Source organism: Schistocerca americana, chromosome 1 (genome assembly GCF_021461395.2).
Source record: "Schistocerca americana isolate TAMUIC-IGC-003095 chromosome 1, iqSchAmer2.1, whole genome shotgun sequence".
NCBI classification, from domain to species: domain Eukaryota; kingdom Metazoa; phylum Arthropoda; class Insecta; order Orthoptera; family Acrididae; genus Schistocerca; species Schistocerca americana.
In genome coordinates, this window is record NC_060119.1 from 690048097 (window position 1) to 690060908 (window position 12812).

The 12812-nt window shown below is 37.9% G+C and overlaps 1 protein-coding gene across 6 annotated transcripts in view; it reads left to right on the forward strand.

Annotated features, from left to right (window-relative positions):
- LOC124609172 overlaps positions 1–12812 on the forward strand; it is a 754237-nt gene that overhangs the window by 691694 nt on the left and 49731 nt on the right. For all 6 annotated transcript variants that reach the window (XM_047140052.1, XM_047140049.1, XM_047140053.1 and 3 more), the window contains one exon: positions 4459–4584. In XM_047140052.1, coding sequence (XP_046996008.1) covers positions 4459–4584 — 126 coding nt within the window. The remainder of the gene's footprint in view (positions 1–4458; positions 4585–12812) is intronic.

A 12812-nucleotide genomic window follows, 5' to 3' on the forward strand; every position in this document is an offset into this window, starting at 1 on the left:
CTCTGCAAGCCATCCAACAGTGTGTGGCAGCACAACAAGGAATAAATCAAATAATCAAAAATGATGGCAAATTGTGGGTATTTTCCAAAAACAATATTCCTATTGCGATTGCTACATCCAGTGGTGAAAATGAGCTTTATCGTTTAGCTGTGAAGGTTGTTCGTCAAGACAAGTCGTGTGTTGTTGCTGAAATTGATGAGACTTTACAGAGGTGGCATGTAAAAATGGATTATCAAAATGAAACCTATGTGCACCAGTTTTTGAAGGATTGTGGTATAGATACAAAGATTGACAGTAGCTTTTGTGAGGGATGTGTCTATGGTAAACATCACTGGCTAGCATCTGACAAAAGAACACAGAAACCCACTAAACCTGGAGAATTAGTTTATGCAGATGTTTGTGGACCAGATGGAGAAAATGATTTGCAAGGCCATCAATACTTTGCTGCTTTCAAGGATGATTTTACCAATTTTAGAGTAACATACCTTTTGCAACACAAAGATGAAGTTAAAGAAAAATTACCACTGTTCATTAAAATGATAAAGACTCAAGTTGATGTTACTGTGAAGTAATTAAATAGAGATGGTGGCAAAGAGTTCCATGATAAAAATGGCTTAATTGGAACGAAACATTCAATTACTGCACCATATATTCCTCAGCAGAATGGAGTTGCTGAGTGACAAAATAGAATACATCTTGGTTCTGCTCTACTGAATACCTACTAAAAGCATTGTTGCTAGAGGCTGTTTGGCTGCAACATACACTTTGAATCGGTCTGGTCCCAAAAAGATTAAAGATAAAACTCCAATTGAAATATTCTTGAAGAGGGAAGGTCGTTTGGATAATTTGTGATATTTGAAACAGAATGCCGTGCGTGGATTCCTACACAAAAACAGAAGTAGATTGATGCTGAATCTTTAAAAGGATATGTGGTTGGTTATGATGATTGTGGATACTGTGTTTATTTTCCTGAAAAGATGTCTGTGTATACATGCAGAGATGTAAAATTCAGCTGGAAACAATAACAGAAACCAGTTATTCAAGAGACAGAAAAGGATATTCATATATCAGATGTAGATGAAAATGTTACAGAGAGTGAACTTGAAAATGTTGATTTTGAAAAGGATAGTCAGTGGAATTTTATGAAGCAAGATGTAGCAATAACTGATGAAAGGGTTAATAATCATCTGTATGATACTGAAAGATAGGTTGTGAGTAGCTTATAAGCAGGAAATGAAGACACAGGAAGCTATAATTTATGTGAACGGTGAAATTTGAGGTTCAAAAAATGGCTCTGAGCACTATGGGACTTAACTTCTGAGGTCATTAGTCCCCTAGAAGTTAGAACTACCTAAACCTAACTAACCTAAGGACATCACACACATCCATGCCCGAGGCAGAATTCGAAGCTGTGACCGTAGTGATCGCGCGGTTCCAGGCTGTAGCGCCTAGAAATGTTCGGCCACCCTGGCCAGCGAAATTTGAGGAAACCATCATGTTACTGTAAAGATTCTGCCCACCAACCAAGACTGATGCCTCTTTGTGACACACCAAGGAACTATAAAGAAGCAGTTTAGTCAGAAAATTCTGATCAATGGAAGAAAGCAATGGAGGAAGAAATGAGTGCTCTAAAAGGAAATGAAACATGGGAACTAGTTCACAGAACTAAAACACAAAAGATGGTTAAAAATGTATGGTTATTTACTACAAAATTAAATGCAAGTAAAATGGCAGTTTGATATAACACTAGACTGGTAACAAAAGGATATACTCAGTGTTTTGGAACAGATTATGTTGAGCCCCGTTGCAAGATCTGAGATGATTAGAGCTGTATTTAGTGTTGCAATTCAGCGTGATTGGTGCATAAGGCAATCTGATCTGAGGACAGCATTTCTCAATGGTATTCTGAAGGAGGAAATATACATGTAAGAACCAGAAGGCTTTGATGATGGTACTGGATGTATGTGTAAATTACTGAGGAAATGAAAATGAAATGATTGTGTGGCGTTGATGGCCGGGAGATGCCATCCGGAGAAGTTCGGCCACCGAGTTGCAAGTCAAATTGCAGGCGATGCCAAATTGGGCCACTTGCATTTCAGTGATAATGAGATCATGATGAGGACAATATGACACACAGTCCATGAGTGGAGAAAATCTCCAACCTGTCTGGGAATCAAACATGAAATGCTGGTATAAATGTATTGTTAAATTTCTTAATGGATGTAATTTGTGGGAGAGCTGTTCAGATCCATGAATGTTTTATGTTAAAAACTTGGTATTGCTGGTTTATGTTTATGATGGATTTTCCATAGGCTCTAATGATCCAACAACTAAGTTTATTGAACAGTTGGGTAAACGTTTCCAGATCACTGTAGAAAAGGTTGATTGATTCTTGGGATTACAAATCAAGAAATTTGACAATTGTATTCAAAAAAATCAGTCTGCTTATGTGAAGAGAATTTTAGAGAAATATAGTGTGATGGATGCAAAACCATTATTTTTACCCATTGAACCAGGATGGATACTGGGTGAGTCACCTCCTCTTAATAACAATAAACTCTATCAAGAAATAGTTGGAAGTTGTATGTATTCGACACAAGGTATAAGACCAAATTTACCACATGCTGTTAATGTTGCATTGAGAGTTCAAGACTTGCCAACATAGGCACAATTTGCATTCCTCAAGTGAATATTCAGGTATCTTAAATTGACAGTTACAGATGGCATTAAGCTTGAAAAGAATGGATATGTGTGTGTGTGTGTGTGTGCGCGAGTGTATACCCGTCCTTTTTTCCCCCTAAGGTAAGTCTTTCCGCTCCCGGGATTGGAATGACTCCTTACCCTCTCCCTTAAAACCCCTCATCCTTTCGTCTTTCCCTCTCCTTCCCTCTTTCCTGATGAGGCAACAGTTTGTTGCGAAAGCTTGAATTTTGTGTGTATGTTGAAATTAGTGGAGATTGAGGCCTGGTGGATAACGGGAAGAGAGGATATATTGAAGAGCAAGTTCCCATCTCCGGAGTTCGTATAGGTTGGTGTTAGTGGGAAGTATCCAGATAACCCGGACGGTGTAACACTGTGTCAAGATGTGCTGGCCGTGCACCAAGGCATGTTTAGCCACAGGGTGATCCTCATTACCAACAAACACTGTCTGCCTGTGTTCATTCATGCGAATGGACAGTTTGTTGCTGGTCATTCCCACATAGAATGCGTCACAGTGTAGGCAGGTCAGTTGGTAAATCACGTGGGTGCTTTCACACGTGGCTCTGCCTTTGATTGTGTACACCTTCCAGGTTACAGGACTGGAGTAGGTGGTGGTGGGAGGGTGCATGGGACAGGTTTTACACCGGGGGCGGTTACAAGGGTAGGAGCCAGAGGGTAGGGAAGGTGGTTTGCGGATTTCATAGGGATGAACTAAGAAGTTACTAAGGTTAGGTGGACGGCGGAAAGACACTCTTGGTGGAGTGGGGAGGATTTCATGAAAGATGGATCTCATTTCAGGGCAGGATATATGAAAATATATGTAAAAAACAAAGATGCTGTAACGTGAAAGTGCTGGTAGATAGACACAATAAAAAACACACAAACACACACACAAATTTCAACCCAAGGTTGCTTCATCAGGAAAGAGGGAAGGAGAGGGAAAGACGAAAGGATGTGGGTTTTAAGGGAGAGGGTAAGGAGTCATTCCAATCCCGGGAGCTGAATGACGTACCTTAGGGGGGAAAAGGACAGGTATATATATATATATATATATATATATATATATATATATATATATATATATATATATATATATATATCTGTGTGTGTGTGTGTGTGTGTGTGTACTAGTAATTTTTGGAAGTTGTCTTTCACAGGTCATCGTAATTTTGTTCTTTGGTTTGGCAGTTGTGTATAATGGCTGTCTGTGATGTAAAGTGTGTTTTTGTTTTACACAGACAGTATTGGGGTATTGTCATGCTTTTGTGGTTTTTCAAATAAATGTTTCATTTCAAAATGCCATTTGGTGTTTTGTCAACACAGCTGTTCATGATTTCAAAAGTACTGAAGTATATACTTTAAAATGTAGTAAGTTACCTGTTATAGAATATTTTCAGCTACTTACTATAACATAGGTAGAGCTTCCTTTTTTCGTGGCAGCTGTAGCTCTGCTGGATGTTGGGTGTCTGTGGAGGAATATAGCCAATTCCTTCTGATAGGCTGTTGTCAAGCAGGTATCATATCATCAAGCAGAGTCCTGAAATAAACTCAGTGGTAGATGTTGGTCTGTGGCAACAGGTATGTTGTACATTGTTTAGGATGGATGTAATTACATGCCACTGTTTAATCATCAGTGCTGATTTTGCCACAGATTAAGAAATTAATGTCTTTAATCTTAATTTGCCTTAAAATAAAATAAAATGATTATCTTTTATAAATACCAGAGATACTATACATTTCATCTGTGTGCTTCTGCAGAATCTCCTCAGCCATATATTCCACCATCTGAGCAACAAGTTCAGGAGCCTAAGAAATATACTGGAGGTTGTATTCCTTCTCGTTCATTTAGGATGCTGCAGGCAATGACAGCTCCCGAGAACTGTGGTAAGTAAAGTAAATTAAAACAATTAGTTTGTATGTAAGTCTGCAGGGAATATGATGCAGCCTAACAATGTGGATCTTCAATTAATTTATTATGTGATAGTGTTTATGACATAAAATTTCTTATTATCTCTATAATCATTTTGAGTAATGTAAATAGTGTGCACTTAAGGCATTGAGTGATCAAAAGCTATGTAAACAAGACTGACAATGATGCTGAACTTTCAGGCACAGTCATTATTTGAACCTAAGAAACATAGGCTCAGCAACATCTTCGGTACTGTTTGTGTCCCTGCAACTCAAATGTTCAAATGTGTGTGAAATCTTATGGGACTTAACTGCTAAGTTCATCAGTCCCTAAGCTTACACACTACTTAACCTAAATTATCCTAAGGACAAACACACACATCCATACCCAAGGGAGGACTTGAACCTCTGCCGGGACCAGCCGCACAGTCCGTGACTGTAGCACCTTAGACCGCTCAGCTAATCCCGCGCAGCTTCCTGCAACTGCTTAGTGCCTTGATTATATGTTGGGTAATTACGTTTACTCCTTTCATTATTTGTATCCCAACCAGGACCTTGCAGTGTCATATTATAATCATCTTAAATTCACTGAAAGTGTCAAGACACTACTTTGATACCAATAAAGCATTTTTTCTTGAGATACTGTTGCTTAAAATAATGTTATATGGAAGAAAGCCTCGAGTTCCTATTTTAAAATAAAACAGTTTTACATATAGCTTAAAGAAAACGATTTCTCTCAGTCTCTATACTCATATTTTTGTATTTATGTTCACATCTGTCTCATGGGAATTAATTATCTTAAAATAATGAGGAGTTACAACTTAATAAAGAAAGACTTCCATGAAGAAAGAACTCCTGTTACTAGTAATACATGGTTCATTAAAGAAAATTAGTGGATGCCACAAACTGAATTTAGTTCATAATTCATCTTTCTCACTATCACTCATTTTTAACAGCAGTTCTTATGTTTGTCACATACCTATGTTTTTTAGTACACATTCCACTACAACCAGGCCCAGTTTGTGAGGCCAGAGCACCACACTGAAATATATATTGTCCATTTTGTATAAAAAGTTACCTTTAAATTGAATTCCGATGTAACTCTGTTTGATGTTCTATCATTCAGGTTTTCCAATTGTAATATCAGTTGTTTCCAGACACAGAAATTGAAGCAGTATGAGAAGATGAGACAATGGTGTCAATGTCTTTTGAAACAGTTGTGTTTCTATAAATTTTTAGTGCTGCTGCTTGTTGTTGTACAGTATTTGTTACAGACCCCTTCTATAATGGATGACCAAATGGACTTACTTCCTAACACAATAATTCTGGATGCTATGCTATGAAACTGAGCCCCAATATTCACCATTATGCAGAATTCTCTATTGCAAAATATTAACATACTGACTTCAGAAGACTAACACTTTTCTCAATATCTGTGCACATAACCCACTCACGTATCCATACCTGATCCTGTTTCTCCACTGAATTTATTCATTAGATACTTAACTATATTGTTGTTCTGTGGTTCCCAGGTATCTTCCATTTCTCTTAACGTTTTTCCAAATGGCAAGAAATGTAATAACATTTATTATATCATTTGTTGGTGAGAATTAGAGGAGAACCAGAGATTACAGTGGTTGTAAATGAAAAAAAAGTCTAACTTGGTTGAGTGGAAAAGGAATTGACCATCATGTTGTTAGAGAAGCCATTCCAATACTCTCCTCAGCTGATTTCAGGAAAAATGTAGGGAACAAAAAGAAGAGTTGTCACAAAGGATTTAAAATATACTCCTCCCACGTATCAGGTCACTGTCCCTCCACTGTGCCACCTTGCCCAGTTGTGATGCATTTTTTATATGTGTAAAGCTGAAAGTGTGTTATGAACTGAAGTACTGTGGTATTCTTCAAGTAGTTTGGCCTGTATATGGAATTTGTGGTTCACCTCCAGCCTCTGTGCTCATGTTGAAGGAACTTCCTAATCCACTTGGGGATCTCTCCTCACTTCAGTAGTATGAGATATCCAGTTTAAAACTTGTGCTTTGGTCCAGGATATTTCAGTCCACAGAGATTTACCAAGTTCATTTGTTTTTCTCATATTCTTAGTACAAATAGAAAATTTCATAGTGATCTTGTTATGATTTCTCTTAACAACTCAAGTTTTTACAGTTTCCTTTTTTAATTAACTATTGACTTGTCTTTTTGATTATGTATCACTTGTTTTATATCCCACAATTTTTGTGCTCTTTCATTGCAAATATCAGCATTTTTTATATTTGTTTCTTATTCAGATTAGAAAGCTATCTACATGTAAACAATTGAGGTTCTTCTTTCTCATTAGCTTAGCAGCATAGTGTCATTACTTCATTAAGTTTTCTAACTATGTGCCAGCAGTTGTTCTATGTTCTGTTTTGTGATGTGTCATAGGGATCTTTTGAGCCTACTGTGAAATCATTAACAGTGTGTGAAAATGAAAATATTTTCACCTTACAGTTTCATCACTTTTCAGTACTTTTTCACCTTTTTTTGAACTCAGACTTTCTGCTGTGCATTATTTTTCAGATATGTAAAATTTTAGAAAGAACTAAGTGTGTATGGTGAACTATTGGTTTTTATTCCCTTGAAAAACTTGAGATTCGTAGTTAGGTTTCCTCGTCTGACACAAATCCTCATTTTTTTTTTTATCTTTAAATTAATACATCTACATCTACATAAATACTCTACTAGCCACCAAGCGGTGTGTGGCTGAGGGCACAATTTGTGCCAAAGTCATATTTCAGCCCCTCTGTTCCACTCGCAGATCACGCAAGGGAAAAACGACTGTGAATGCCTCAGTATGAGCTCTAATTTCCCTTATCTTTGAATGGTGATCATTGCATGATTTGAAAGTTGGTGGTAATAATATGTGCTCTACATCCTCACCGAAGATCGGATTTCAGAATTTAGTGAGCAGTCTCCACTGTTTAGTGTGTCATCTATCTCCAAGTGTGTCCCACTACAAACTTTCTATGAGATTTGTAATACTCTTGTGATGGCTAAATGTACCAGTTGTGAATCTTGTCACTCTTCTTTGGACCTTCTCAATCTCTTGAATCAGAACCAACTGGTCACGGTCCCATGCAGACAAACAATACTCTAAGACTGGATGAACCAACATATTGTAAGCAATTTCCTTTGTTGAAGGACTGTATCGCTTCAGGATTCTACCAATAAACTGCTATCTAGACTTCGCCTTTCCCGTGACTTGTGTATTTTTATCATTCCATTTGAGATCATTTTGAATAGTCACACTCACATACTTGATGGATGTTACTGCTTCCAAAGACTGGGCATTTATTTTGTACTCGTACATTAATGGGGATTTCTGCCTTGTTAGGTGCAGTAGGTTACACTTAATAATATTGAGAGATAATTGCCAGTCATTACACCAAGCATTTATTTTCTGCAAATCCTCATTGATTTGTTCACAACTTTCGTGTGATACTACTTTCCTGTAGACTATAGCATCATTGGCAAACAGTCTAATGCCACTGTCAATACCATCAACCAGATTGTTTATGCAAATTGTTAAAAGCAGCGGACCTATTATGCTGCCCTGGGGCGTACCTGAAGTTACACTTGTTTTTGTTGAAGTCACCCCATTCAGGACAACATACTGCTCTTGCTGTTGCTTTGGGCCAAGCTTTTGTATAACCTCATTTCTGGCTCATGTTTTCATTGCAACATACTGGTACCCATCACCTTCACTTTTGTAAATCCAGTGTTTTTTTAAGTTCTCACCCTAGTGTCAGTGAATGATAGCACTGCACATATTAATTGATGTAAGTTCTATTTGTTTTATTGCAATGTGAGTTTGTTTCTTTTCTATAATGTCTGTAATGACTTTACCTAATTAACTTAGCCAGTAATTAGTCCTCTTAATCTTTTACTGGAGTATCAAATTTGGTTTCAGAATAGCTACTTTTCAGAATAGGGGCTAGAAATCATATACCATATTTCTGTTCCATGGGTATTTCCAGCAAAGTGCAACTGCTGCCCCCTGCCCCCAGAAAAAGAAATCATTGTAAACCAGACTCCCTTGCATCCTGCACCAACAGTTATCCAGTATCAGGTATCAGTTTTAAAAAAAGCCAAAACAAGCAGCTGGTATAGAATACCACCTAGAATATCCAAAGTCATTTGTCATGAACTCTCAAATATTTCATAACACTTGTCCACAGTGGATTTTTTTTTGCAGAAACCAAAGTAAATGGTTTTTATAGATGAACGTGAATTTCATGATTATTATCTCCTAGCTCAGTGATACAAGTAAGTTGGGACTTTATGTTTTATGTATTGTGCTAGTGTAATCAGTAGGATATGTACATTAATTGAACTTACCTGGTTTATTTGCACCATTGAGCATCTCTCTGTAACATTCATCAGAAATCAACAAACATAGCAGTAATCCACTGCCCTGTGTACTGCTACTTGATGAGAGAAATGTCCTGGTGCTCATCACTGAATGCACCACAGTTCTGTGGGAACACATTGAGGTGGGGGTAAGGAACTGCATATTCAGGACTATGTTGCAGCTAATGATCTTGTAGCAGCTAATGATCTTGTAAGCATGAATGAGTTCATCCACAACGTCGTTTTAATTTTGAGCTCTCCTGTTTCCCAAGAATAAAGTTGTCACATCATAGAAAAAATTATACTCATGCGGCTAATCAGGACTTAGGGTGAACTCAAACTGTGTGTTGCCCAATTGTTGGCATATCTGTGAACCAATGGATATCCCCTTTGTGATCTTCTCTGTATTGAATCATGGAAACTTCTTACAAAAATAATGAAATGTGGCTTCATTCATGTGAACAGTCTTAACAAATGCTGTGATGTTTCCGAACTTAACATGCAATCGGAGGGGGCTGGAGAGGTCAATTTTGTTTGACTCACTAGAGGTTCTTCAGCAATATTTTTTGACCTGGCACCAGATCTGTTTGTGGAGGCCATTCCCTCTTTGTGTAATTTCTTTCTCTTGTGCGACTGTCCTAGTCATACAACTAGCAACAATACTTACTGTAACCCTTTTGCAAACCCAACAGCATCACAATAAATTTGAAATATCCACATACTAGCCATTCATGCTTATTGTAATTAACACAGTTTGCAATGGAGTTCAACGTAGTATAACTTTTTTAGCTGAGGCAGCACATGCAACAGGGAAGAATGGTCTTTCATTGCTATTGAGCAACAGTGCTTCCTTTAGTGTTGTTTGAGAGCCATCTATAAATAGTCTCCACTTGTCTGCTTTGTGTGTAATGTTTAGGTCTTCCAGCAAAAAGTCAGTGTCACGGCAGGGAGGGGGGAGTTAATGTCACCTTCAGCATTAAAGTGACACTCAAGCTTTCTCTGATGGTGTCAAAACACAGACACACTGTGTCATAGGAGATTCCACTGCTGCAGTCATGAGGCAAGAGTTCAGCTTTACACTTTGGAAGCTCTAAATCCCTAATCAGATAACTGAGTTCACACTGTGGGATTTTGTGTGGTTCTCCAGATTGTGATGTTGTAAATGTAGAAATGATTGAACTTTTTTGGCTATGTGTGTCAGCTCAGCATCATTGCTATCAATGCTTGTGGTACACATGAGGGAACAGGAACTGGCAATCCTTTACCATGAGCCACAGGGCGAATGAAAGATGGCATGCCAGGGTATTGAATATTCATCTTCCTCTTGGTATTGACTCCCTTCCTCAAGGGAGCTACCATACAGAAGTAACAAATCCAATGCATGATTTGTGGATTCACTCTACCTAGCACCCATAGCAAACTCTGTGGAAACTTTTTCCATCCATCGAAGCATTCAGTGTACATGAAGATGAAGTGAAACACACTTGTGAAGCTCATAATTTATCTTGGCCTCCAACACAACATGGAAAATACAAGGCATATGCTTCTTTCACTGCTTTAGTCAATTGTCACCTTCATAAACCACAAATAACATCTGCACAAGCATAACAAAAGTTATCAGGTTTGTTACTGATGATGCAGGGCATTTTTTATGAAAGCATACTGGTGCACAGTAACACAATTCTTCAGTTTGAAACACTTCACCTCACATACACTCTCTGTCAATCATCATGTCACTCATTCAAGTAACAAGTGAACTAATTCAGCACAAGAGTACTCACCTGTGACAAATGACAACTGAAATAGCATCTGGTTTCTATATTTGACAGTGCTCACATGACTGGATAGTTCAAACATGAGTCATGGTGTAAACGAGTGTTGCCAAATTGTTCCAGAAGTGCCCACCTCATTCACTTGTGGCAGAGGGGCCCTTGTCACAATGCTTTTGCATTGCAAAAAAATAAAAAAATAAAAAGAAAAAAGAAAAGAAAAAAAAGGAAAGAAAAAAAAGTGAAAATTTGTGGACCAGTGTAATTCACCATGAAATTAATGTGAAACCCTCCCAACCGCCACCCTCACCCTCCTCCTCCTCCCTCTTTTTCCAGCTCAGATCATGCGAATGCTCTTCTTCTGGCATCTCACAAAAGAAAATGGTAATATTTCAGATTTCTTCACTTTATTCTGTACTGTGGCTTGTTCATAATCATTATTTGCTTTTCTTGGTCCTTTGAGTTATATTCTGTCTACATTCGGTGTTGTAAATTTGTGATGTTCTACCTTTAACTTTTTGTGATACACATGTTCTAAAGGTTAATGCCTTGTTGGTGCAACCACTCTCTCTGTCAATGACTGGTCATTTCATTTCTATGTGCTGTTACATCCTATCTCTTCTTGGTGCCTTATAATTCATCCAAGGCTGTCCTCTTCCTTTCTTTCCTAGCACTTACTCTCCAAGAATATCAATGATAAAGTTTGGTTGGTTGATTTGGGGGAGGGTACCAAACAGAAAGATCATTCGTCTCTTCGAATTAGGAAGGACAGGGAAGGAAGTCAGCCGTGCCCTTTCAAGGGAACTATCACGGCATATGCCTGAAGAGATTTAGGGAAATCACAGAAAACCTAAGTCAGGATGACCGGACCTGGGTTTGAACAATCTTCCTCCCAAATGGGTGTACAATGTGTTGCCATCTCACTCAATAATGATAAAGGTATTCTTCCTAATGATATATCCAATAAATTTTATTTCTCTCTTTTCTGTTTCCTTTAATATAATCTTCTCTCTTCATTTACTTCCATTAAGACTTCCAGGTTCCATGTTGGCTTTTCTTTCTAAACAGCTCATTCTTGTCATTTTCCCCCATATTAACATTCAGCAGCTTCATGTTAATTCCTTCCCAATTTACCCAGAGTCCAACTTCCACCTCCGTGCAGCAGTATACTTCATACAGATGATTTTGCAAGGGGTTTTCTGACATCTGTGTTTGTATGTTTGTTGGTTAAAATATTTTTCTTAATAATAATGACTGGTTTGTCAGTGCTACCCTTGTCTCCACTTCCATTAAGCATCTGTTGTCCTCTGTGATTACAAAAAAAGGTTTCATGTGCCAACTATGATCACATCAGTTTTTATATTTGTTTTAATTTTTCCAATATTTTTCCATACTACTATTACTTTTGTTTTCTGTTTGTTCACTTTTAATTTACATTGTTTAAGAGTGTATTATAGGAGTTCCAACATACTTTCCTTTCTTTTTCAGAGCCTGCAACTACCCAAATGACATCAGTAAATCTAATAAATCTATCCTTTCATCATTGGCTCTTATTCCTTTTGTATTCTCCTTCACAATCTGAATAGCTTCCTCAAAGAAACAATATGGGAATGTGAGACATCCATGTCTAACTCCTTTTCTAAAATTTGCCTCTTTCTGTATATTATTCAAAAAATGGTTCAAATGGCTCTGAGCACTATGGGACTCAACTTCTGAGGTCATTAGTCCCCTAGAACTTAGAACTAGTTAAACCTAACTAACCTAAGGACATCACACACATCCATGCCCGAGGCAGGATTCGAACCTGCGAGCATAGCGGTCTCGCGGTTCCAGACTGCAGCGCCTAGAACCGCACGGCCACTTCGGCCGGCTGTATATTATTGATGTTTGTTTTTGTGCTTTGGTTCTGATACAGTTAGTTAATTTTTCTTCTGTCCTTCCAGACAAGTCTTATTTTTTCATAGCCCTAATGAGTAGCTCCCAGTTTACATTGTCAAAAGCTTTTTCTAAGTCGGTGAAGGTTACATACGTTCTTCTATTCATATCC